The sequence below is a fragment of the Stigmatopora argus genome, chromosome 2, assembly GCF_051989625.1.
Source record: "Stigmatopora argus isolate UIUO_Sarg chromosome 2, RoL_Sarg_1.0, whole genome shotgun sequence".
Lineage (NCBI taxonomy): Eukaryota > Metazoa > Chordata > Actinopteri > Syngnathiformes > Syngnathidae > Stigmatopora > Stigmatopora argus.
Window position 1 is genome coordinate 16,882,804 of NC_135388.1, and position 26,455 is coordinate 16,909,258.

Below are 26,455 nucleotides of genomic sequence, written 5' to 3' on the forward strand. Positions count from 1 at the left end.
ATTTATATATATATATATATACATATATATATATATATATATAATATATATACTATATATATAATATATATACTATATATATAATATATATACTATATATATAATATATATACTATATATATATATATATATATAAATGTATATATGTAATACATCCGACTAATGTACTTATTTCTGTAAGAAGTGCATAACATAATACATTTTTGACCCTTCCAATTCTCAGAAATACTTTGGTACAGTAAGATTACAGGTGTGAATGAGGTCATGCCTACAGGTGATTGCGGCCAAAAAAATTCTGTGTAAACATTCACAAATCGTGATTTCTTTTGTAGCAGGGGTCGGGAACCTTTTTGAAAGAGAGAGCCATAAACAATTACTATTTTCAAATGTTATTCCCTGAGAGCCATACTCACAATTTAAAAGTCAAAATACATGAAAATGTGCCAATTTTTTAGTCATTTTACCACTTTTAAAGTACAAAAAGTCTTTGAATTCTTTTGACAACATTGTTACGCTGTTGCTAATCAATGAATATCATTGAGTATCAATGAGAGAATAGATGCAGAAGACTCTAAAGAAAAAAAAAGTCAATGCCACAGTGCCAATGTGACGTTCCTATTGGTGCATTCGGGACTCGGCTCTCTCACCACCGGTTTCCATATTTTAGCTCAGAGCCATATGCAACCATCAAAAGAGCCACATGTGGCTCCCGGGCCATAGGTTCCCTACCCCTGTTTTGTAGTGTTACATTGTTCACTCTTGTGATTTAGATGATCAGACCACATAATTGTTAACTAAGAGGTTAGTACTCTGGCCCAAAAAAGATATTTTTGTGAATACAATTTTGTTTGGAGTACACAGCACTGCTTGAAGGCTCCCATCAGGGGCAGACACCCAAAACGTCAGTAGATGTCTTGATCCACTGCTTGAATAAATCATTTAATTAAAGTGTATAATACAAGTATTTGTTTAACACGTGAATTCAATGTCAGATACAATCTGGGACATAAAACGAACAGTGAATACTTTCAAGTGTTGTGGTAGAGAAGTAGAACTGCATATTCATCCAACGTTTATTATATTCGAAAGATCTGTGCTTTCCTGACAATGTTAAGTACAAATGTATGCCGAAAAAAATCCCAACACATTTTAAGCAATCTGGAGGATCATTTAAAGAAAAAGATATTCACAAAGCATCAGTTAATTGGCGTCAACACCAAGCTAAAATGGGCCTATCTTTGATAATTGAATGTGTTGTAATGTTGTGTTCTTAAAAGATAAATGAAACTTTTTTCCTCTCTTACATAAACATGTGTAACTGCACAAATGTTCCTTGCATTACAAATCAGCAGGAATTTGGGTAATTTAAAAAAAAAAACACGAAATAAGCAGCCAATTCAATCTGAAAATAATGGGAAACGTCGGTGGATGTTTGATTGGACAGCAGTTAGAGTAATGTGGAGTTTAACAAAATAGAATTTCAATTCAAACCCTAAAATGAAGAAATTTCTCACAGAGAAGCATGTGTCACCTACAATGGCATGCGAATTTTGAATTCATAATCTTATTTACTGCATGTAATTATTTTACTGCAAAAGGAACCATAGGCATGCAGGCATCTCTTAACCGTTAATTATTCTACACTTATCTAAATTACAGTTGTTTTCCTGTTATGATTTCACATGGCTAATAACGCTTTAGGAATTCTTGCCTTGATGTGTTAACAATTGTTTGAACACTGCCTGTTCATCAAGTGTATGTGAAATTTAAATTACATCTTAAATCATTTGTATTACTATGTCAAGAAACAAACATATCACTTCAATTAAATGTATATTTGTTTAAACTATCCATCTTCCAATCCTCACAAGGGTCACGGGGGTGCTGAAGGTCAATATGTCAGCCAACAGCATGGCATAAGCAGACAAAGCATTCATGCACAAGCGCATGACTAGGGACAATTTGGAGTGTTCAATGAGGAGGAAACCAGAGTACCCAGAGATATACTATATAGCTAGTATATGTAGTAATAAGGGATGTCCCCAATCAGAAATCGGATCGAAATGTATTGGAAATCGGGCCCAATCACGTTTTTTTTTTCAGTGGATCAGGTAAAAAAAAAAAAAGACCCAAATTTTTAAAAATGTTTTCCTATGGCAGTTAATTAGTTCAGTTAACAAAATGATCCATAAGTATATTGCAAAAAATAACAGATATAGAGACTATTTTTACACTTGAAACAAACCTTAAAGTAATAAAAAGGGAACAAATCACAACTAAAAAACCTCAATTACTTGCATTGGGAGACCATTCTCTGTGTAAATTTGTTTATGTAAAATAAATTTGTTAAACAATTTTTTTCAAACTTATTTTGGTGCTCCACAACTGGAAAAAAGAAATGTGTTGTTTTTTTCTGATACGTTTGAATCACCCTTTTATTTGATTATAATTTTGCGGCAGCTGGATTCAAATTGGGTGCACAAAAGACATTTGGATATACGGTAGAACTTTTTCCCCTACTTAATACTTAATACAACACGGGTATCGAATTGGGACTCGGTATTGGTTTCTCCAAATCAGGCGACTCATACTCTGAGTCACATGCAAAAATGTGTGATTGGCACATCCCTAATAGTAATTTGCAAGCAGGTTCATGTAAAGTAGTTTTAGGAAAACCCACCTAACAAACTGTATATAAGATCTACTTTCTCACACATTTATTCCCTTAGAAGACGCATCTTTATATATGATTGCTATTCTTAAGGGAAGAATGCATGAGTTTGTACTGTACAATCGTGTGGATATGTGCACTCCACGCTTGTCTTATGAAAATAAATAATTTGTGTGCATCTGTATTGATAAAAGGATCCCTTTGGGCACTCAAGTGATCTAATAAAGGATGCCTCTATTTCACATTAGTTTACCTGAGCAACTACACCAACTTTTTTCTCAACTGTACTTTCTTAAAATGAGCAAAAATGTATTTCATTCTTGAAAAGCATTGACTGATGTCAAATTAAACTGCTGTTGCAAGTCACGCGTAATAAAGTTTCTAATTCAGCTGTGAGAAAACTATTCAATAAATTAATTCTAAAGCACAGCTGGAATCATGACATCAGGCAATAGCAGCTATAGGCCAAGAGCATTTAGACCAGGGGTGTCAAAACTACTGCCTGTGGGCCAACTTTTACTGCCCGCATTAAAAGTTTTAGACATCAAATCCATTTCAATTGGGAAAGTTGACAGTCAGTGATCATGTTTCAGAGCCATTCAAAGCGATAAACGTCCAATTTGACTGTTCAATCAAAATGGAGTGTACGACTATCACCCTCAATGGCAGTCAAGCATTTAAAACTTTTGAAAAATGTATACATTTAAAAAAAAAAAAAAAACATTTTTTTTCGCCAATTCCAATTCTCTGTTTCTTGGAAGCATTTCAATTTGGCCCTCACATAATTCAATTTTTCTGAGAAAAATGTTTGGACACCCCTGATTTAGACTATAACAATAGAACTGCACTCATTATTTTTAACAGATGTTGAATCAGAAAAAAATAAATTCAAAACGGTGAGCTGGTATTTCATTTTGGCAAAGTCATGCCAATGTCCCAAAACAAGGAAGAACAGATCTAAGGAGAAAAAAGAACACCTGAACACAAACCGTTAGAGTCTGAGCCCAAAATGGCATTGAGATGCTCCCACAAAAAAAGCCCAACAACAGCACATTGCTGGAAGTAGTCCATTACCAGATGAGACAGGGTCAAGCCCGTGCCCATCCCATGTCAGGCTCAAGATTCAACACACCAAGGAGTATGACATTGGGACTGCAATCATTCAGTGACATCCCAGATTTCAGAAAGCAGCGGGGGAAGCTTCTTGTCCTGAAGTCGAAGGGCAAAAACCTGTTCAGAGTGTACACTGCTCAGTGTACGAAGGCTCACCAGCTTCATCAGCATCCGTGGAAACATCAAGTGATCCTGCCCAGAAAATAAAAATGAAAAAAATACATGACTTTATAATCCCGACAACTAGTTTGCACTTGGAAGCAGGAGCATAGCTATAGTAATTTAACTCCCCTTATTTCTATTTTAGTTGCTCTAGCATATGGTTTTGGAATGGGGACTACTATGGGACTACTACTTAAACCCCATCTAGATTCTGTCGGTTTTAGTTATTTGTCTTGCATCACTTGTATATTTTATTTGAGGCCAATACAATCTTTTGTTGTTTAAAAAAATTGACAAAATGGAACACTGCACAAAAGTAATGCATGTTTTCCACAAAATTTCATTGATTTTTTTGCTGTGGACTGTACATGTGTTTTTTTCAAATACACCTGACTTTGTGGGCTATATTTTTCTGTCTAATAGGTAGGCTTTATAAGTTAATTCAATCCCCCCCAAAAGCTACGCCGGTCATGACCCTATGCACTTCTTTTGATGCCGACAACAGGTTATGTTGACACACTAAAAATGAAATCACTTAAACCAGTGGGCACTTACATTTGGTCTCTTTATCGTGATGTAAGAGCGAAGAGCATCAACATATGGTTGTTGGAGCCTCTCCACAAGATCATGATCCTGTACATTTGGTCGATCTAAAAATATTTAAAACCACAAGAAATATGTAATAAGCAGAACAGTAAATCGGACAGAAAAATCAAGCTATAAAACTAACTTTAAAATACATTTTCGTTTGCGTTAGATAATTGGAAACATCCCTAAACTTAAAAGAACGTTGGGCAAGTACAACAGCAGCCTGGTGCAAGAAGGTTGGTCTGTTGTTCTTCACGGTCTGTACTGCTTACAGCAGGCCCTCTCTTATTGAATGCATACCTTGACGCCACTGAGAGGCTGCTCTCAAATTCAATATGCTTGCAAGTCGCACGCACGCCTTATTCATCCTTGAGCACTCATAGTATACATGCAGAAAGAATGGGTCACCAGAGCACTATGCATTGCTAAATTGAGTGTAAAAGGCATTTAATAGTTACAGTCTTAGAATGGAATCTGACCTGCAGAAAATATGTTGATGGCGATAAGCAGAGCGTATTCAGCCTCGTCCAGCTGCAAGTCATTCATTCCTTTAGAAAACTCAAAGATGGGATTAATAAACTCAAACTGAAGGCCTGTTGAGAGAGAAGAAAACAAAACATTTAAATGTATATTTTTGATAAGATTTAACGCAATGTTACGACATGCTTGTTTATGTTAATTGGTAACTGTCAAATTAAATACGTAACAATAAACAGTGTAATATATACATTTACACTGAACCTATTTATATTTGCACTCTTCTGACAATTTGTGTATTGTGAGTACTGTAGGACTACGTGTGATTTATCACACAATATCTAATGTCAATAACCAATTCAAAATACCTGCTTTAGCAAAGTCTTCCTTATTGTAGCTAAAATCCTTAAGAAATGTAATGCTGTCAATGGCAGGATTGTATCGACGAGACGTCTCTAGCAGCATAATCTGATGAAGAGAAACATAATTGTGAAATGCAATCAATTTCAAAATGAATACATAGTCAATATGGGGAATAACTACATCATTACTGAACAGTTGAATTCCTTTAGAAAAAGCTATATATGTGTTGTGTGTTACTTGAAGCACTGTCTTGTAGTTTTTGATGATCTTGACTACATGTGAGGGGGGGAAAATTAATATGAATATAATGAGATTAAAATTGAAATATTACAAGGGTAAAATCAAAATATGATGAACGTTAAATTATAGATTATACTATTACAAGATTCAAATTGTGAAACAGTCATTTTGTTGCTTATTTTTCTCTAACATGGACCAGACGTTGTTTGGTTTCCGGGGCATCAACTTTTGGCGACGTAAAGTCTGTGTGAGCACAACATTTTTTTGCGTAATATTAGGAGATTTAAGTAATATTTGGAAAAAAAGTCATGAAATTATGCAATTAAAAACACTACATTACTTATTTTTGCATCACTCGAACCGTAAGTTGTTCAGGGTGCGCAGACATCAATTTTTGGTGACATTAGGTCAGTGTGAAAAATTTGATTTTGGAATAATTTTGGAGGTTTATGTGATTCCTGCTGATAAAATTTTGATGACAATGACAATTATTAATATAGGCAACATAGTTTTTAATTAAAAGATTTTCCAATGGTGGTGTCCCTTGAAATATTTTCAATGCAAAATTGTGCCGCAGCTCAAAAAAGGTTGGGAAACACTGATATTTATAATATATAACAGAAAAATTGCAAACCTCTATGGTGGAGGTCTTCAATAGAGCAATCTGGTCCTCTCTTGTGAGCTCTAAAAATCCAGGAAGCTGCTTAGCAAAATCCACGATCTCCTGCACCGACATGATCGCCAATTCAGTGAAGTGGGCGAAACGCTGTTGACGTACTTCTCGATTCTGTAGATCCTGATTCTGTGGCCATGGCTGTGTTTTTTTCCAAACACACAAGCAAACTAAATATTATTTATACAATGCATGAGAACAGCAGCAGCTTCCTCAAAATAAACACAATGCACCACATACAATAGTATAGTACACTATATTTTATAATAAAAAGTTAAGCAGTCTATAAAATTAATAAAAGAAAATTGTTAATACCCAGCAAGCACAGAAACTCAAGCCAAGAAAAAAAGGTTTAAGACAGATTTTAACAATGGCGTCAAAATGCAAAAAGTACATTGGCTACTGGGTCAGGGCTCATTAACTTTCAAAATAAAGCAGTTTAGTACACTGACACTCCAATTTCAACTTTCTGATTTAACCATCAAAACAAACCTGTTTAAATCATGGTTGAATTTGGACTGTCCATGTAATTAATAAAGGCTTTATGCCAAAGATACAGGGGGTGTGTTTTTTTATTTTTTACCGACCATAATGGGTAAGTCTTAATCTCTCCCCTTTAAAAAAAAAAGTGGTGTGAGTGGCGGGGTGGCCACATGCATTGCTGGAATCTTTTAACCACATTCTGAACTATTTGTCGTCAGTACAAAAAGCATATTACTGTCATCCCTCATCCCTCGCCACTTCACGGCTTCAGTCGATAGTGGTATTTTTCATAAAAATTTCAAAATTTGTGCTGAAACTCATAAGCGGCTAGATACGTGACACAGCAGCTTTCTTTTAGGAAACGACGAGGAAGAAAGAGAAAAAGAAGAAGTGTCACCCCTACATCAATGAAAACAAACACAAGACCCACATATGCTTGCGAGATTTCCTGAGGATGTGAGAACGAAATGATTTTCTTACATGCAAATACTGAGATGTGAACTTACTGTCACTTTTGGTCTTTCGAGAAAGGATCTCTTGTTGCATTGCTTCTGCATAGCCACCAGCTTCTCAATCATTTCCTGCTGCTGTGGATCCAGTGACACTAGTTCTTGTGGAAGAGTGGGAGTCACCACCGTGGACGAGCGGGCTGTTTCATCATCATGCTGCTTCTTCATTTTCTTCAGACGAATTTGCTCTTCAGAAAGCACACCTGCGTGACATAGACAGCAAAATTTCAACTAATGCATAGGCACAGAAATGATTACTAGGTTAGATTATATTAGGTTATCAAAGAGCATGTTGCTAGTGTGACCAACGCAGTGAAATTTCAGATTGAATGGCTAAGCAAACACTCACACTGCTCTAGCATGCCTGCCTCCCGACACTTGCGTAGGCGGCATTGCTGGCACTTCCGTCGCATGTACATGTCCATTTCACACCGTCCATTGTTCTTGCAAGTGTACTGGGCACTTTTAATGACACTCCGTCGGAAAAAGCCCTTGCAGCCCTCACAGCTTAGCACATTGTAGTGGAATCCAGAAGCCTTGTCACCACATACACTGCACACCTCATTTCCCAGCATCTTCGGGGCAGGACCCTTTTTTCGCTTCACTGGGTGACCATCTACACAATATGGAAATGAATGATGATAAAGTAGTTGAATTTCATTTTTATTACATTCCTCAAAGGAAAGAACGCAACAGATTTTATGAAGCTCAATGGACGAACAGCCATGGGCAAAAACACTAATCAAAACACGATAGAGCCCTTTCGCTGTGACTTCATCCATGAAAAACTATAGCTAGAGACAATAAGGAACATTATTTTAAGACTGTAAAACACAAAGTGGATGAAAAACTGATCCTGGCCATTGGAGACACTGCTAATATCACATAAGAAAGGATTATTCCATCCATCCAATACTTAAAAAACACATCTTGAAATATATTTTTTAATACAACTTGAATTTTTGGGTGAAAAAACTTAATTTACTCTATTTGTTATTGCAAAAATTAGTCCATGAAGTACATATGTGGATGACGCCGGGGGCGGGTACAATTTGGAGTCTATTAAGTTCATGTTTAACACTGGGGTGTCCAAATGCTTTTAAGTCAATGGCTTTCCACAAAGTTTGAGTAGTCTGTAGCTTCCAAAGGATAGTCTATACCAGACCTGGTCAATACGGTCCTCGAGGGCCGCTGTGTATATAATAATAATACCCAAATCAAGATCATGAAAACTTATACCTAAAAAAGAATTCCTACAAAATCGAGATATGTCTCCTATAAATTCTTACACTTTACAGTAACTGCTAATACAGCTTAGGTAATCATTTGAATTAGATTTTGCATAGACTAAATTTCAATCAATGTAAAGTCCAATGTAATCAAAAAGGAATGAACAATGACTGTAAATACAAATTCCGTATAGTTGAACCCCTGAAATACTGTTTCAAGAGTTTTCTTTCACCTGTGCCAGTGTCGCTCACATCGGGCTTGGTGTCATTTGGCTCAACTGACAATGGGCTGCTCATCCCCGTGAGAGTGGGGCCATTATGAGGGACGCTCGGGAAATCATCTGTTTGTGACAGGTCACTGTGAGATTGAAAACTTTCATGCTTCATTGTGGTGCTGCCACTGCTCTCCTTCACCGTGAAATCCTTTTGTGGGTGCACAGCCCCGTCAAAAACTTTACTCTCATCTGACCAGAAGGACAAATTTTGCATTAACTTTCACAGTAAATAATAAGCATTGTTGATGTTGCATCCTGTCCATGTTGCATACACAAGTTATTTTGCAATTGGTGCCAGAATCATCTATAAACAAGTAAGTACAATGCAATTCAATTAAGTAAATAATGCTTTAGGAAAGATCATAATATTTATCTTAGCCAAATAATTACAAACAAATAACTTACGATGACGAACATCTGGGATATCAGTCCCAGGCTGTGTTGACATCTTCTGTGCAGCTCGTTGTCATAACGAAATCTATGTACCTACGGAAAACAAACAAAAAATACACATGATTTTCTGTATTTGTTAAGAGGTGTTAAGGAAGCAACATTGCATAATGTATAATATATACACATGTATATATATATATATATATATATATATATATATATATATATATATATATATACATACACATATATATATATATATACACATATATATATATATATATATATATACACATATATATATATACATATATATATATATATATATATATATATATATATATATATACACATACATATATATATATATACATACATATATATATATATATATATATATATACATACATATACATATATATATATATATATATATATATATATATATATATATATATATATATATATATATATATACACACACACACATAAATAAACACACACGCATACACGTACAGAGAGTCCCCGGGTTATGGGGTTCTCGATCTACATCGTTACGAACGACCCACAAAAATATAAAGGCCAAGGTCAGCATATGGGACTTGCGCTGTCAAACAACGCTACCGTGCGTCCAAACACGGTTATTACATTCCACACTATCAGACGTCTGCCAAAAGTTAATTGACTCTTTTTCATAGTGACATTTGCCAGTGACGCGTACAAAATTAAAGCTCAACATTATCTAATTTTCTAATGTTTTTAAGATAGTTTCTTTTTTTCAAACAGTTAATTGTTAAATAAATAAACACAAGGAGCAAATCAACTGTTCTCGTTTTTGTTTTGTGGACATAGCTAACACCCGTCTTTCACTGTTTGAAACAACTGTTGAGAATGCACACGTGTCGATTAAAAGGAAGTCACCACACTACTTAACTTTCAAAAGAATTGAACGTATTGACAACGTGCAAAATTGTTTAGAGCATGATGTTGCGTTGCAAAATTAATCATCATAGTAAGTTAAAATGGCAAGCCAAGAATGAATACTTTCAACATTTCAACAAAGAATTGGACAACACTTAATATTTCTGCAGTGAGGAAATTATAGTAAATCAGTGACTACATTATTTCCAATAATGAAATGCAGCAGAAATCTGTTATTTGTTGGAGATAGGATTGAGACAGACTGCAAAAAGAGAATTTAGATTATGTGAGTGGATGCAGCAGGGTATTATAGCAGTGATAACATCCTTTAATCATTTTAAATTAAGTTATTTTTACCACAATTATGAAAGGAGAGCAAAAAAGCAGAAATGAGAAGTCTGTCATGTGCCAGATAGAGAGAGACCCATTCAGGAAACACACTACAGACCAAGATATTTTCTTTGTGATTGTGAATAAGTTTAAAATAAAATAGGTCCAGCCTAAAAAATGTAAAAAAAAAAAATCAGCATTAGTATGAAAATAGCGAAATGCATTGTAATTTATAACCATGCTGTATGAGATTGGCTCCCGTGAAGTAAATTATGTAGAAAATCTCCTGGAAAATCCCTTTCAAAGCTCAGCTAAAATTAATTTGGGTTACTTGAGAAATTGCCATTAATTCGACAGTAACAAACAAACAAAAAAATTTCAAAAACTATTTAGAGCCACATTTTACCACTGGACTGCTCTTTACGATTTCAAAAAGGATTCAGACCATAGACAAATTTGCCAGGAGAGATGCTTGATTTGTCATTTGTAATCAGAAAGAAAAACAAAAAATGATAAGCAATAAGTCACATTGGAATTTATACTAACCTTAAAGCTGATCTCTTATTTATCACCTGACTGATGCAAGTGCTTCATGGCCTCAGTCTGTCGATATTGCGCCGATGGAGGACTTCCTTGACTGACGAGGCTAAGGTGTCAACACTGTGATTTATGAGCCCGAGTTTGCTGACTTGATAAGAGAAGTTGTGAGGATGAGTAGTCCCTTCCTACAAGACTCTGTGGGAGACAAGAGGGAAAACATAGGGTCAGAGAAAGGGGACGGATAACAAGGGGTCACTATCGGTCAATTTCAAAACTGTTCCTTCCCCAGCAGTGCTGCAGTCTTTTCCTGTTGGAGCAGTCACATAACATAGCAGGCAACAAATGATGAGCTACCCCGAGATCGTCACAAAGGTTTTCTATCAACAGAAAAAAACAACAACACTCACCTGCCTGAATAATGGCTTGCTAATTCAATATCTGATGTTGGACTACAAAAATTGCAACCTCATTTGGATGTGCTACACAATGTATTTGTTTACCAATTATTGAAGAAAAAATACTAGTTGTTTTTGCTTTTAAAACCTTGTTCTACTGCCTGCGACCTCATGTCATTCTCACCCTGATTTTCTGTTCAAGTCCAATGTCCACTCCATCTTATCGGTCAGTCACCTTTTGTTTTTCATAGAGTGCTGGGAATTAACATCTAAAAGAATATAATAAATAAAAGGCTTATCGGATTAAATGTGAAATACAGCGCGTCAGTGGACATTTTAGAAAATTGGCAAAATTTATGTGTGGTCCAGAACTGCTGATGAGGAATTGAAGAAAGTGACAGTTTGCAAATAGAAATAATTTAAGGTGTTACCCATTGTTGAGGCAAAAGTAGGAAGCCCAAGAAATTATTGATGTGAAAGAAAAATGTAAGGGCTTTTAGAAACGAATTGAAGTTCCCACAAACACAGGGAAGAAGAACTACATTGAAGTTACACACCCTTTCACACACTCCAAGAAATTTTCACTTCTCTGACCAAGGCTGAGAGCTTGATTAACGGACACAGTAATGACTTGAAGTATTTGGGGATATTGACTCATCAGTTAAATCTCCGTATAAAGATGAATGGCTGAACAGATTGTTTAATCCAGAGCTGGAATAATACAAATATTTGGGCAATCACACCAACTGTAACCTTTTGTAAGAAAATGTCCTTAAAATTAACTTATTCAGTGCCATTGACACAAATAGACGTCCAATCATAGGGCAAGAAAATGTCATTATAATTAAATCGTCCAGTGCCATTCACACAATAGACACCCAGTCATAGGGTTCTTTCACTCTTCTGCAATAATATAAATGCATTTGTCACGAGTAAACATCTCATCCAATTTAACTGGGAGGGTTGGCAGCGAATAACAATTTTTCTTTTTAATCACAGTTCAATGTTTAAATCAATATTTAATTGTGCATAAAGACAAAACTCAAATCGACACTGAATTGGCAGCCTTTTTACTGTTTACAGGACTTTAACTTGAATTTGAGCCTAATATCATTGGGATCAGCTGGTCTATATATATATTTTTATTCTATATTTCACGCTAACACAATCTAACTTTTAAAATTAAGTAGAAATGAAGATATGCGCGTCACGGTTCAGAATATAGACGCTATTTCGCAATTGCATATAGGTAACCGTGAGAGTAAATATAGGCCTTAGTAAATATAAAACTTTAAATAAGTTATAAGTGTTTATATGTTTATATGCTCAATAACATACCTTTAAAATGGATCGAACCTGTTGTGCCTATATGCTGCTGACAGCTAACATTAAGTGACCCATAAGTTTAGCAGTAAACAAACACAGCAGGGTGTTAGCTTGAAACTATGACAAATAAATGCTGACAAATATGATAACTGTCCACAGAATTGAGGCAAATTGTGAAATCGGTTATAAGGTGGTTGATCGCATATTTTGACAATATCCAGAAAAAAAGTGTGCTATGGTTGATGCATAATCAAAACAATTTGCGAACATTAGCGACTCACATTCGTAAGAAACTCTCTAGCTTTGCGACAAGTTCCACTTAGCTAAGTTCGTACTACGAGTGCGACAGATGAGGATAAACGTTAGAAAAGTCAACATTTCTGAACTTGCCTGCTATTTTGCAAGCTTGTCACCTCTTTGGCTGAAGTTACGCGTTGCGTTTTGTTTGACTACTGACAGCGGTTTTGACAAGGCGAGGCATAAGCTAGTTAGCTTTCGGTTGTAGCTAGCATCGGAGTTACATGACATCATATGACGCAAAGGCCCAGAATCGACACAGGAAGTGAAGAAAATTCATCCATATTCAGAAAAATATTACATTACTAAACTACAAATTAATCAATATTTGTCCCCATGAAAACTATCCCAACCAGAAAACATGTGAACTCCTTGGAATTTTAATTTAAAAAGGAGAAATCCATAAACAATAACTTCCCCCTATCAAAAATAAAAAAAATCCTAAAGTAAAAATGACGTACATATAACCAATTTTCCCACAATAGAAAAGTGAAATAAAAAAATTAATAAACAATTATTAATATGGTAAATTAGGTTAGGATTTGACCTTTGTGTCAAATTTGTTCAGTGGTGGAAAATGCTGCGGTGAAAGATCAAATTCGGAAAAATGTTGGATGAAAAAATATATAAATAATAAAATAAAACATGGTACTGTATCTGTCAACTTGAAAGATGAATGAAATAAATATTATTTTCCATGCATTTCAAGGCACTATTCAGTAGATCAGTTTTTTTAACTACTACTTCAAAACATACTTTGGTCACTTATTTCAAATATGTCATCAGTTTTTATTCTCTGACAGTATTCTTTTGTTTTGGAAAGTGCCATTTTTATATGCTTTTTTTGTGGTATTTTATACATTTTTATTCAATATCATTCAAAAGCTATTTGCATAGTTGTCTGTATTTTCTTAAATAACTTTGTTTACAATTGTCTAAAGCAGGGGATGGCAAACACATGGCTCCCGAGCCGCATGCGGCTCCCGGCTGAAATGAATATGTTTTTTTGCTTCTTATTACATTTTGTATATACTGTGGCTCTTTGCCTCGTGTCATTTTTCTCTTTTTTTAAACCTGAAAACACACTCAAATTCATCAGAGCCCATTAAAAACAAATAAGAAATTATATTTTAAAAATAATTTGGCAGATTGGCTTGTCATTTTGTAAAGGAAATACAGTTTTAGGGTGAATAAAATGGTTTGAATTGTGTTTTTGTGTTTGTGTCTGTAAAATGTATGTATACAATCCACCCTGGTATCTAAACAACCTGTAAGTCTAGAACTATAGTAGTTTATATTTAAGTTTAAAAAAAACAGTCAATTAACTTTGATCAAGAAAAGAAAATATAATTAAAACGTTTTTGATTGAACATTCACCAGGGGTATTTTTTTGCTGTGAAAGTTGAATATCGTTTTATTAATCATGTTTGTTTAATTAGTATACATTAAGTTTTCATCATTAAATGTCACCTCATACCGTGATTTAGCACTGTATACTGATTGCAGAGGGATAAAACTGCCTTCAGAGGGCGCTGTCTCGTGGTTGACGCGTTTATTTGGTAGCGGAAGCAAGAAAAAGCTAACAACATACGCGCAGAACTCACAATCATAACCAACATTAGTGTTAGCAAGGGTTGACGCTTTGAATCGTATTGGGTAAAACGATACCATGCCCGTCACTTGTGCGTCCTTGGGGTGCAACAATAAGTTTGTGAAGGGATCGGAAATTCGATTTTATCGGTAAGTTTGTCCAATTCTCAAGAGATAACGCACAATTTAGGATGTTTTACGTTTTTACCGCATGCCCACATTCTAGAGTTTTCAATCCGCATAGCATGCATGGTTTTGGGATGTGGGAGGAAACCGTAGTACCTGGAGAAAAAAACCCACGCAAGCCCAGGGAAAACTCTACACAGTGGGGATCGAATCCTCGACCGTTTATAATTACAAGTGAACATGCGTATCTTGACTTAGAACCATCTGCCTGATGACACGGTTATAGTTGACAGATTAATCAGAAGTAGTAGTAGTAGGTGACAGCATATTTTCCTGTCTATCCTAGTTAATTGTGACAATTACTTTCATAAATCTGTAGGGCAGGAGTGGCCAAGTTTATTCACTTGTGTACATATCTGCATTGCCCTACAGCAGGGGTTGCCAAGTCCGGTCCTTGAGAGCCCCCATCTGGTCTGTTTTCCATATCTCCCTCCACCAACACACCTGAATCAAATAATTGGGATTGGAATGAAGCTTCTGGACAGCCTGCTGATGAGTTGATCATTTGATTCAGGTGTGGTAGAGGAGGGACATATGGAAAACAGACTGGATAGGGGCTCTCGAGGACCGGACTTGGCCACCCCTGCTGTAGGGCAATGCAGATACACAAGTGAATAAAGATGTATCAATAGTTAACATACCACCTGCAAGCAAATTATTGCTATATATTTTTTTTCATCATACAAGCATCGGTGTCTCCCTATACACATACAGACACGCTGCCATTGACAGCGATAGACATCCAATCTCTGAACAGCGGGGTTCTGACAGCCCTCCCTGTTCAGTCATCTGTTCTCTATTGCTGTCAAATTCAGCCAATATTTTATTAAAGGTAAATACAAAATGGTAAATGCAAAGAAATTATTTTTTGGGGGCCAAGAAAACTGAGGCTGAAGCCTTCAACCAATTATTATTGAATTAAAAAAAATGATTTATACTACACATAATTAAGCCATTTATTATTCGGATTTTCAATTATCATTATTTAAATTAAATATACCTTCTTCTTGCTTAGAATTATTTTTAAAAAAAATAACTGCAGTGGGTGCATTCTCTGAAATGAGCAGAACCTGACTTCAATCAACTGATTACACTTTCAAAACTCTAGATTGGTGAAAATGTATCCTCCTGTTTGGACAACCTTATCTTAAAGTGAAGAGGTCATTTTGAAATTCTATAATTTCTCCGAGTGACCCATGAATGCAACGCACCCCGTGCAATTGAGTTATCTTGTAAGCGGATGGCTTTTCCAAGCAAAATCAAAAATTTTGGAAACAAAGGTTTCCGGCCAAAACTGCATTTCAAGTCACATTTTGACCAACAATTTTCAGCCATCAAATTTCCGGTGGATCTGTAGTAAATTGAATATCAATCAAAGCCCTGGTATAAATGGTACAATATCCTTATAACCACCCATTACATTTTCTGCCCTTCAGGTTTCCACTCAGCAAACCTTCACTTTCTGCAAGATGGGTCCAGAGTCTTGGGTTAAGAAACTTCATCCCAAGTGCAAATACCTGCCTATGCTCAGAGCATTTTTCACCTGACTGCTTCCGGGATTACAATGGTAAACAGTTTTTGAGGGAGGATGCCGTTCCAAACATGTTCACGCAAGGGCAGGACTCGTCAAAGGTTTTACATTGCTTCTTCAACTACTACATTTGCATCATGTTCTTTTCATCTTTTATGGTGAAATTTATGACTTCTTTGATTCTTTATTTGATAGATTGAACTACGTAAACGGGCAACAATAACACTACCAAAGGATATCACTGTCACAAATCACATGGGACCACCAACCGAGAGGGACAAAGCAAGAGAATTCACAAATGTACGCAGAGAAAAAAGAGGGGGTTCAAGAGTAAGTTTTCTAGTGTGTTTGTTGGTGTCATCTAGTGTCTTTCATTTCAGAGTATTCTAACTGGTTGACCAAAGCCTATGTTTGCCGATCTGGTATCTTGAATGCCTCATGACCATATCGCAAGATGTCTAGCGTGTCAGAATTTCTGCTTGTCAAGCCGCATTATGTGACATGTCCTACGTTTTCCTACTATTTATTTTTTAAGAAAAAAGTCATGGCCAGACAGAATTTGTTTTGTGTATGTGAGAACAGCTTTCGGTTCTGATTATTAAAATGTGTGATTTTGGCATTTATTCATTCATTTATTTTCAACACTACTTATCCTGGTCTGAGTTGTGAGGTGCTGGAGCCTATCCTTGCAGACTTTGAGCGGAAGGTGGATTGAAACCTTGACAGGAAGTACATCAAGCACCATTTTCTTTTTTTTCCTCTCAAGAGTGCATGATGATGCAAGCTTTCAAGAGTTTACCATAGGCATCATCTTCTGCTAGAGCCAATGTCTTGCGATTTTTTATATTACTGTAGGAGGCATAATGACGTTTATTTTTGTTCCAGGGCGGAAGAGGTGGACGAGGTGGAAAACATCTGTCTGACAGGTAAGACTCAAAAAGTGATGATATTGGAACTATTGCCAAACCATTTTTGTTATCCAACGTTTGTCAGGAATGTGTATACTGGTAACCGCTTGGAGGTTTGAATACTTTACCCACCATTTCAAATGATCCCGTGTTGTGTTTTCAATGGTTGAGAAATTTTACTTAAAGTGCTTGCAAACATTTGATAGTGTTAGGTACATGCTTTTCGGCACTCTGTCTGAATAGACCATGAAGGAAAATAAAATAAGTTTGCCTAATTACCACGATGCACTTGTTCTGAAGCTAACTTTCTGTTGGCTCACACCATTTGATGGTTTCCACGTGTTATATAGGTAATGCGTATAACTAAATAATAAGTGATCGTTTTAAAGGCTCAGCATTCTTATTCAGTTATTGGAAGCTTTGTCTTAAACCTTACTGTATAATTAAAGGTATTTTGCCCCATTGCTAAATCACACCATGTCCTCACTCGCTTGAAAAAGTTGTACCAACACTATGAAAAAGTGATGTTTTCAAGGACCTATCAAATGGTTCTACTGCATTTAAACCAGATAGTTGGACTTTACGTGCAGAGAGCTACTCAATATTAAGTGTACATTGCATTCCTCACAATGGGAGATGAAGTTTCACATTTTGCAAATAAGACTAATGTATGAAAAGCACACTTGCCTAAATCTTCTATAACCCGGTTTTCCTATTCACCTATTCAGTGTTAGTTCTTCAGTGATATGTTGGTTTTAAAAAGCATCTGTGAAAGTTTAGTCCAGTCAGTAATAACTTTCTTTTCTCTCGTGCAGGCAGAGCATGGGCAAGAACAAGGTTTACGATGGGAAAGGTCGTCTTTTATCCAACGGCAGGGACATGTGTGACTGTTTGGACGTGGAATGCATGGGTTGCTTCTACCCTTGCTCGGACTGCGGCTCGCGCAAGTGTGGATTTGAGTGCCGCTGTGACAGAAAGTGGCTCTATGAACAAATGGAGGTGGAAGGAGGAGAGATCATCCGCAACAAATTTGCTTTTTAATAAAGCAACTACCTAGACATTCATTGGGCAGAATAATGGAATCAATGGATTTTTACGAACAATTGTACATTTAATAATATACTGATTTTTTTAAACATAGAATGGCAGAAGTATACACTGAAATTTCAATTTGGAGTATGTTGGTTTTGGCCTAAAATAATGTAGGTGCATTAAATCATATTAAAAAGTTTTCACTTTACATAAGAAAAGCAGAACATTTTACAGTGGGTTCATTAGATTGTTTAAAGTGGAGCTGTTATTGTTGCATTTAAATTATGGGATCAATCTGTCTACATCTCAACGAGAGCAGCTTTTTTTTTTGAATTTTTTTTTTAGTTTCATGAAAACCTTTGTATTTGTGCCAAGGCCTGAGCGTGTGCGGTCGTTTGGTCGCCCGGACCCAAACAACGGGCGACTAAACAAGGTAAAACAACACGGTCTACGCATCAATAAAAGCCAACAATGGCCCTGAGCAGTTTCACTGAGCGGACGTGTGAGTGTATAAGAGTTTGTATGTACATGAGTTGTCCCCTTAGGAAGGGACGTCAGTCAGGGTCTTAACAAGTTCTCCAACAAAACACAATAAAAGTACGGGACATTTGGAGCTTTTCTTTAGCCTAATAATTAATAGGGCATTCAGTATGACTAAATAAAAATTTGCAGTTTGTATTTAGGGAATTTGAGCAGTGATTTAAATGGTAATTATCAATAACCTTCCGGGCAACCAAAAGACCGGCGACCAAACGACCGAGTACCAGGACTGAGCGTTATGACAAAAATATGTATCACTAAATAAATTAATAGTTGGTATCAACAACGATCACATCTTTTGTTCATTTTTTCATTTTCTGAACTGTTTATTCTGACAAGGGTCATGTTGCTGAATTGTACCCCAGCTGACTTTGGGCACGAGGTGGGGTGGGGGACACTGAATTTGTGTCCACCCAATCGCAGGGCATGAGGAAATGGACAACCATTCATGCTCACACTCCTATCTAGGGGCACTTTAGCCTATCATGCATGTTTTTGGAATGTGGGAGGAAACCAGAGTACCCAGAAAAAACCCACGCAAGGCCAGGGGTAACATGCCAGCTCCACCCAGGAAGACTGATCTGGGATCACTGTCAGCTCTCCCAGTCAAAATAGATTGGACGTCTATCACTGTCAATAGGAGCCTATGAGTTAATACTGTACAATTCAAATACAATATGATTGCAGTAATTATTCATGCATGAAATAAAAAGAAATGTTTATAGAATGAATTTATCAGAGTGCCTTGTGACAGTGACAATATATAATCCAGCAAAGAGGTGTACGTATACTGTAGTCAAACTAAAAGTAAAAAAAATAAAAAATCATTCTGCCTTGTGTAATGCAAACTGGAGGTGCGCATTCCAGAAAGCAGTTTGCAAAAAACGGAGGTGAAAGTCAAGTGTACAAGTCATGCATCATATAATAATAATATTTGTATCTTTTTACAGTCCTGTACTGTGGGACTTTAGGGAGGATTTTATCCAAACATATAGAAAGTGGTTTAAGACAACAGTTTACTTATGTTTTCTGTAATTCTTTAGACAATTGAAGAAAAAATCCACAACAAAGTTAATGTTTTTACATTTATTCTTATTTTGCCACATTGGAATGGAGAATCACACCTTTCTCAATGTAAAGACTCAAATTAACTCATTGTGCTTCCATTGATGCAGAGAGACTAATGTTTCCCAACCACTTTGAGGCGGCACTGATGTGCCGTGAGCAATTGTCGGGTGTCTCATCTCATTTTCTGAACCACTTTATCCTCATTAGGGTTGCGGGGGGAGCTGGACACCCTGAATCGAAGATTGTCAGGTGTGCCACGGGAAATTACAAGAAGTCATACATTGTAATGTTCCAAGAGAGAAATCTTAATATTTCGAGATTTAAATCGGAACAGGACGTACATCAATCATAGATTGTACTAGTACAAGATTAATATTATGTGATTAAGGTCATTTTGTTTCTTAAAAAAGTTGTAATGTTAGAAGATTTAAATCATTTTCTTGGTTTTATGTTATGGGAACCGAAAGTTGTCTGGTTTCAAAGGCATCAACTTTCTAAGTGGAACATTGCTTTTCAGGTGATAGGAGATTTTAGGAAAAAGTCAAAATTATAAGATTGAAAATATTACATTTCTTATTTTTACTTCACTTGAACCAGAGGTTGTTCGGGGTCCGCAGAGATCAACTTTTGGTCATACTAGGTTGGTGTGAAAAATTAGATTTTGGGGGTTTATTTGATTCCTGGTGATACAACTTAGATGAGAACACCTTTATATTGTTAAGATAGGCGACATAGTAGTTTTAAATTAGCCAATTTTCAGATGGTGCCTTCAGATTTGTTCAATGCAAAAAGTGTGCCGCAGCTCAAAAATGGTTGGAAAACATCTAAGCTGTGTAACTGAGAAGGCAGGCAGTGATCAAACACAGTTCAAGTGAATGAGACTTCTATGTCATCAATGTTGGCCAATGAGTTAAAAAGGCTTTAAGAACAGGTCCGATGAAGTCGATCACAGTCTGTGTCAACTTCATCACACAAAGTACAATGACAGCTTTTGGCGACCGGATAAGTGACACCAACTGGGCAACTTTCAATATTTTTTTTCTCATAGGTCCACTTTGCAATACAGACATTCTGTTTAGGCTGCTCTTTAGGAGAATAGTAGACTGGATCCTGCAGACAGAACAATACAAATTAGTTGTTTTTGATTGAGTATCCTTTTAACAACATTCTATTGTGGTTTTAATTACGAGAAAAATAATGGTCTTTCAATTAAATAAGCATCATCCATATTTTCACAGTTTCTTTTGGACTCGTGGAAGTTGGAGCCAATCACAGCTGATTTGGGGCATTGAGCATTTGAGACTGGTCATTGACAAAAAAAAACGTTGTCATTTCACTCATTTGTAGAGTACTAGAATGAAACCCACCGAAGCACAAGGAGAACATGCAAATTTCACAAAGCAGACCAAAAGCAGATCAAAGCACTTTTTAAACATCTAACTGAGAACTGGGAGGTTATATGGCAACCACCGGCCTAAATATTTAATGATTTAAGCATTTAATAAATGCTTAATGCGATTTTTTAACTGTAAATGAGACTGTAATGTTCAAACTGTAAAGGTAAACAAATCTAGGAATTTTTCTCTGATTGATTTGTTTCATGCAATTCATTACTCAATGACATAGTTTAGCCTCTCATAGATGCGGTTATAGAGTTTCTTTTCTAATCAATTGCTGACAATTCTTCCTGCTAAAGTTGATCTTTGACTCCTATCACTATTATAGCAATTATTATCACGTGCCTGTTCTATTTTTAAGGTTTCTGTGGGGACATGCTGCAATAAGGAAGAATTAATAACATTGTGGTAATATATAATTATCACACTTATAATAAAAAATACAGTATTAAATAATAAAATTTAAAAAGTAATAATTATTGCTAAAAAAAAGCTTTCATAACAAAACAATTGTAACATGTCCTAAAAACACCTTAAAGGTCCTAAGTGTCAAATTTAGAATAGCTGTCCACTGTCCTTGAAAGGGTTCAAACCAATCAAACTCAGGCTAAACTGTGACATTACCTCTTGGTAGCACTGTCCCTCACATGAAGTAGTGTTTATGATGGCAGTTTTGTTACAGCTTGTCACCTGCAGTCTGACGTTCTTCAGGGAGCAACCGAGATTACAATGCTTGCTCGCACCTGCCAGCCCCAACAATGTTGCCATGACAACTAGTTGCATCATTCTGTTGAGTGCAACAAAGGCATCAGCCACATCGGGGGATCAAACGTTACATACAAATTCTAGAGAATCATGGAAATCTTACCAACAAAATAAAAAAAAACAGATTTACATCTGGTGCCAGTTGTTTAAATTCATAGATTATTTTCATTTTGGTAATCACAGAAATTATTATATTCTATTAGGGTTTGGTCAGCAATTATATTTTTTTCCTATGAAAATAAAACCTAACTGTAAAAATACAAATACATACACAATATTCAAATTTCCTATTTCCTCTGAATTAAAAATAGATGATTCAATGACTTGTAACTTGACAGCAGTATGTTAATAATAAATATACAAGAGATCAGAGAATATATGAGCAAAATTAGGCCTCCATCTGTATTCTTCTCAATCATTCCCTTGGGCAGGTGACGATAAAGCCAACCTTTACTTTAGAGGCAGCATTACCAGAATTCAATTTATAACTCAGTTTTAAAAAAATGTTAAGATGCATGCAACATTTCAAATTTATCAAGATGTTAAAAAAGACAACCTCCCATTTGGTATTTAATTAGTACCAAAGTACCAATCAATTTGATTAAAACGATAGTGTGCTAATCACGTTTCACCATTCTTTAACATTAATGCAAAGTCATACCTTTTTGAAGTGGCCTTTTTATCGCTTTAGATGTACTTCGGATCTCTAAATGTCTCAAGCAGCTACGCTCCTTTGGCTTTCCCCACTCTCTTAAATAAGGCTGCTCTTAAAGTAAATTCTGTTAATCTTGTCAGCTTAACTGTGTGATATTTTTCCTCTTGTTTCATCCAATTATTGACAGAGTAAATCCTGCTCTTTTCGCCACACCAGATCAGGTAAGGCCTTTCATCCTACGTATACGTAGGAGTACAGGATCGTATCTCTTGAATGGTTTTGGACCAACCACAAACACAGTATATAAAATGTCATCTGCCCCCAGAGTAAATGGAAAAGCCCACAAGATTCATCAGCAGTCACTCAGTGTTTTGTTTCTTTTTCCGTTGTTTTGGTAATGCCATCACTATTGCAGGTGCAAAGCAGGTCACAAACCACCTGATCTATTCGTAATCATTTCTCTACTGGAATCAAGGCTTCAAAAACACATACATTTCTATTGCAAATTATTCAAAGGCTTTAATTTTAATATTGGAAATTTCAGAAATGTGTTTGCATTCAGAAAAAAATATTATTTTTATAATAATGAGTAATATATTTTTTTAAGTTGTGCTAAAATATGTTAAGGTCTTAAGTGTCGAAACATTTTTTTTTAATTGTTAAAAATAATCACTTTACATGTTAAGGGTTAAACATTAAATGTTAACTTTTGAATAGCTCTCCACTTGAGAGACCACTGTCCTTGAAAGTGTTAAATGTTCTAAATTGTTCAAAAGTGTACCTTGTTTGATGTGTCTTGCGATTGGTGGGTGGCCAGCCCAGATTATAAATTAATTTTTGCCAAAAAATTATCTAGAATAGCTTTCAGATCACCTGGACACATTTAATAGAAAATTAACTAATTGATGTGTTTACATTTTTGACTCTGGTTAGCACGTCAGCCTCACAGTTCTTGAGTCAAGGGTTCCATCCCAGGTCGGTCCTCACTTTGTGGAATTTGCATATTCTCCCTGAGTTTTCTCTGGGTACTCTGGTTTTCTCCCATATCCCAAAAACATGTAGTGTGGGCTGGTTGAACACTCTAGTAAATTGCCCCTATGTATCAATGTGAGCGTGAATGGTTGTCCATCTATTTGTGCCCTGTAATTAGCTTGCCACCGATTCAAGGTGCACCTAGTTAGCTGGGACTGGCTCCAGAACGCTCTGCAACCCTTGTGAGGATAAGCTATTCAGAAAATGAATGGAAAAAAAAGAATGACTGAGCTTCTTACTGCCACTACAATATTATAGTGTTTGACTGATGCTACTATCAGAAACTATTTTATAATTGTTAACAATTTGTAATCATTTTCCTGTTTTAGACAATGTTTTAATTTGATTGCAATCAGTGAGAGAACGTATGCTGCACCACAAAATGGTCATTCTGCAGGCACAATAAAAAATACTGTGGGGCTGCAGGCTTGAGCTGGCTCTGTATTCCACTGCAGCCTCTAGGGATTCAGTTTCCATTCTGCCAAGACTCACCCTGAGCTACAAGGACCTTTATAAAGTGTCACCTATATTCTCCTTGGAACCTTTTAAGCGTCAAACAATATACCCTTCACCTTAAAAGCATTGTTGAAACAGTAGTTGGCAAGTACAGTTGTTTAAAATAGCTGACAATTGTATTTTAAAGTATTACCCTACTGTACTTATACACAGTAGGGATGAGATAAACAAATGTTTTTAATGATTTGATTTTATTATTTACACATTGTGAAGGGGATATTAATCATGCATCTGTTCCCAACATTATGGTAGTTAATTGAATGGTCTGAAATGTGTCACATAATACAGCAGCTGCTGGACAGCCAAGAGCAGGGGGGGTCACACTTTTTTTGCTCCAAGATCTACTTTTCAATGAGCCATGTAAAGGGCACTCCTGGCCTAGAGTATGTAGACTTGTCTTTGTCAGCGGTTGACCAAAATATTCTACTTTCACAATAACAATGTGTTCGTCAAAGAGAAAAATCAGAAGGCTTTGGAAAATGCAAAAACTGCGAATTCACCTGCACAAGAAGATGAACAAACTGTTTTACGGTAATTTGACACTTGACAACTGTTGCGATTGTGTCACCAGTTAAAGGTTGAGGAGGAAACTTTCACTTCATTCACATGAATACAATTTTTGATATTGATATCAAATCACATATTGCAATTCTAATGGATAATTCTTCTGATATGGAACTATATAGTAAGTATCAACACTTGCAGCAGGTGTGTTTGCCCCTGAAATAAAATGATTAAAGAATAGTATACATCCACAGGGGTTCAACAAGATGGTGTACAAAGAAGTTCAAGTCATCCTAAAGATCTGATGATTTAGAATTATTGAGTATTTCTCACATTGTCTGCACCGTGTATACTAAATGTTTTAATAATTTAAATTTTAATGTAGATGGTTCCATGTTGCTACAGGACACAAAAACTGTAACTGAGACTGATTGTTGAAGAGATGATGGATTCTGATGGGTCATAAAAAGCCTATTTAAAGTCTATTTGTCATCTGATGTAAAAACATAAATTTTACTAAGCTTTGACTAGATTGTTTGCAAAGACCTTCCATGACAGCTGTCCCTGCTAATTGGATTTAACTATAGGTTGAGTTTTATACTCCTCTAAGCATCATGATTTTATGAGCAGTTGCTCTGTTCTGCAACTCAAGTGCACTCAAACATGCTTTGTACTACCTTCTAATATTAGTGTCCTCACATCTCCCCCTTGTGTTGAGTTGGATGCATGATCTATGTGAAGAGGGTGGGAGGTTGCCAGAATCTGCAGAACAGAACAGGACTCACCTGAAAACGTGTACCTAAGTGTTTCCTAAATTGTATTGAGCCGAGTCAGCCACTTTACTGCAAGTAAAAAATAAAATCTCACTGCACATCTCTTAGCGAACATGTCACAAACCATGAAAACTCAAATAATTATGATCCCATCTGGAGTTTTTCCACACATTTACAGTGTCAAATCCAAGTGCATTTAATGAGCTTATTGTTTTGAGTGAGTGGCAAACATGTGATACAGAGGTTGATTGAGGTCGCTTTAATGCAAGAGCTTTTAATTGTTCCATCTGTCAATATATATGTCGCTGGCGTGGACAGATATGGAATGAAAAGGTTTAAGCATACCCAGGAAGTCCAAGCTTTAGCATGTTTTAGTTGGTTTCTCATTCAACTGAATGATTTAAGTATGCAGAGGTATTCAAGATTTGGGGCACTCCAGGTATAGCAACACTTTTGATGCCACTGCATTGGTAATGAATAGTTTTAAGACCGGGCCTCTCACTGGAAGGAGGCCATGGGCACGACCCAGGACATGCTGAGGAGATTGATGTCTCCTGGCTGGCCTGGGAACGCCTTGGGATCCACACGGAAAAGCTGGATGAAGTGGTTGGGGAGAAGGAAGTCTGGGCTTACCTGCTGAAGCTCCTGCCTCCGTGACCTACACAATATTTAAGGTCTGCAATAAATTGGATTTTGTACATTTTGTCTTTGACATTTCAATATATTTCATACAATGAATATACTGTTGTACCAGAGGAAAGGGAGAGCACAAAAAATCAAATTACCACTCCAGAAAGATTAGAAACTAGATGTTGCCCTTGAGAATAGTTCCAGGGGGAATTGGGGAATATTCCAGTGACTTTACAGTCGTCATTGACAAGCTGTTCTCATTCTAATTAGTGTTTCAGTCAGATTAATTGTACAATTTAGAGAGAATAGGCATCATGTGCAACATAATGATTAAGCATTAAAG

At 36.1% G+C, this 26,455-nt stretch overlaps 3 protein-coding genes across 5 annotated transcripts; 1 reads left to right on the forward strand and 2 right to left on the reverse strand.

Annotated features, from left to right (window-relative positions):
• Nucleotides 1–1,059: 1,059 nt before the first annotated feature.
• On the reverse strand, nt 1,060–13,316 carry nr1h3 (nuclear receptor subfamily 1, group H, member 3). 3 transcript variants are annotated; one of them, XM_077589919.1, is made up of 12 exons: nt 13,079–13,316; nt 11,547–11,631; nt 10,974–11,162; nt 9,189–9,269; nt 8,742–8,972; nt 7,629–7,895; nt 7,277–7,482; nt 6,249–6,428; nt 5,380–5,479; nt 5,014–5,127; nt 4,502–4,596; nt 1,060–3,976 (listed from the first exon to the last, which is right to left on the reverse strand). In XM_077589919.1, exons 4-12 carry the CDS (start codon nt 9,229–9,231, stop codon nt 3,830–3,832), a joined length of 1,383 nt encoding a protein of 460 aa, XP_077446045.1. In that variant the 5' UTR covers nt 9,232–9,269; nt 10,974–11,162; nt 11,547–11,631; nt 13,079–13,316; the 3' UTR covers nt 1,060–3,829. The 3 variants fall into 3 exon arrangements, with proteins under 3 accessions (XP_077446045.1, XP_077446037.1, XP_077446056.1); XM_077589911.1 differs by lacking the exon at nt 11,547–11,631; XM_077589930.1 differs by lacking the exons at nt 11,547–11,631; nt 13,079–13,316 and adding an exon at nt 11,375–11,508.
• A 1,222-nt stretch (nt 13,317–14,538) lies between these two features.
• Nucleotides 14,539–19,064, forward strand: arl14ep (ADP-ribosylation factor-like 14 effector protein). The gene is made up of 5 exons (XM_077588015.1): nt 14,539–14,725; nt 16,198–16,393; nt 16,488–16,622; nt 17,178–17,218; nt 18,016–19,064. The coding sequence occupies exons 1-5, from the start codon at nt 14,655–14,657 to the stop codon at nt 18,239–18,241; spliced, it is 669 nt and encodes a 222-aa protein (XP_077444141.1). The 5' UTR covers nt 14,539–14,654; the 3' UTR covers nt 18,242–19,064.
• A 1,643-nt stretch (nt 19,065–20,707) lies between these two features.
• On the reverse strand, nt 20,708–22,727 carry LOC144093295 (gonadotropin subunit beta-1-like). Its single transcript, XM_077626675.1, is given in 3 exon segments — nt 20,708–20,950; nt 21,862–22,024; nt 22,664–22,727. Coding segments are annotated over 2 exon segments (405 nt in total). The 5' UTR covers nt 22,024; nt 22,664–22,727.
• Between the last annotated feature and the right edge of the window lie 3,728 nt (nt 22,728–26,455).

What these genes read in the sequence shown, in the direction of transcription:
- arl14ep (XM_077588015.1), top strand. Translation starts at nt 14,655, where the DNA reads ATGCCCGTCACTTGTGCGTCCTTGGGGTGCAACAATAAGTTTGTGAAG. An exon ending in TCGGAAATTCGATTTTATCG is followed by an intron (nt 14,726 to 16,197) that starts GTAAGTTTGTCC and finishes TCTGCCCTTCAG; the next exon opens with GTTTCCACTCAGCAAACCTT. An exon ending in GGAAAACATCTGTCTGACAG is followed by an intron (nt 17,219 to 18,015) that starts GTAAGACTCAAA and finishes TCTCTCGTGCAG; the next exon opens with GCAGAGCATGGGCAAGAACA.
- nr1h3 (XM_077589911.1), bottom strand. Translation starts at nt 9,231, where the DNA reads ATGTCAACACAGCCTGGGACTGATATCCCAGATGTTCGTCATC. An exon ending in TGTGAGCGACACTGGCACAG is followed by an intron (nt 7,896 to 8,741) that starts GTGAAAGAAAAC and finishes CATATTGTGTAG; the next exon opens with ATGGTCACCCAGTGAAGCGA. An exon ending in TCACGATAAAGAGACCAAAT is followed by an intron (nt 3,977 to 4,501) that starts GTAAGTGCCCAC and finishes TTTTCTGGGCAG; the next exon opens with GATCACTTGATGTTTCCACG.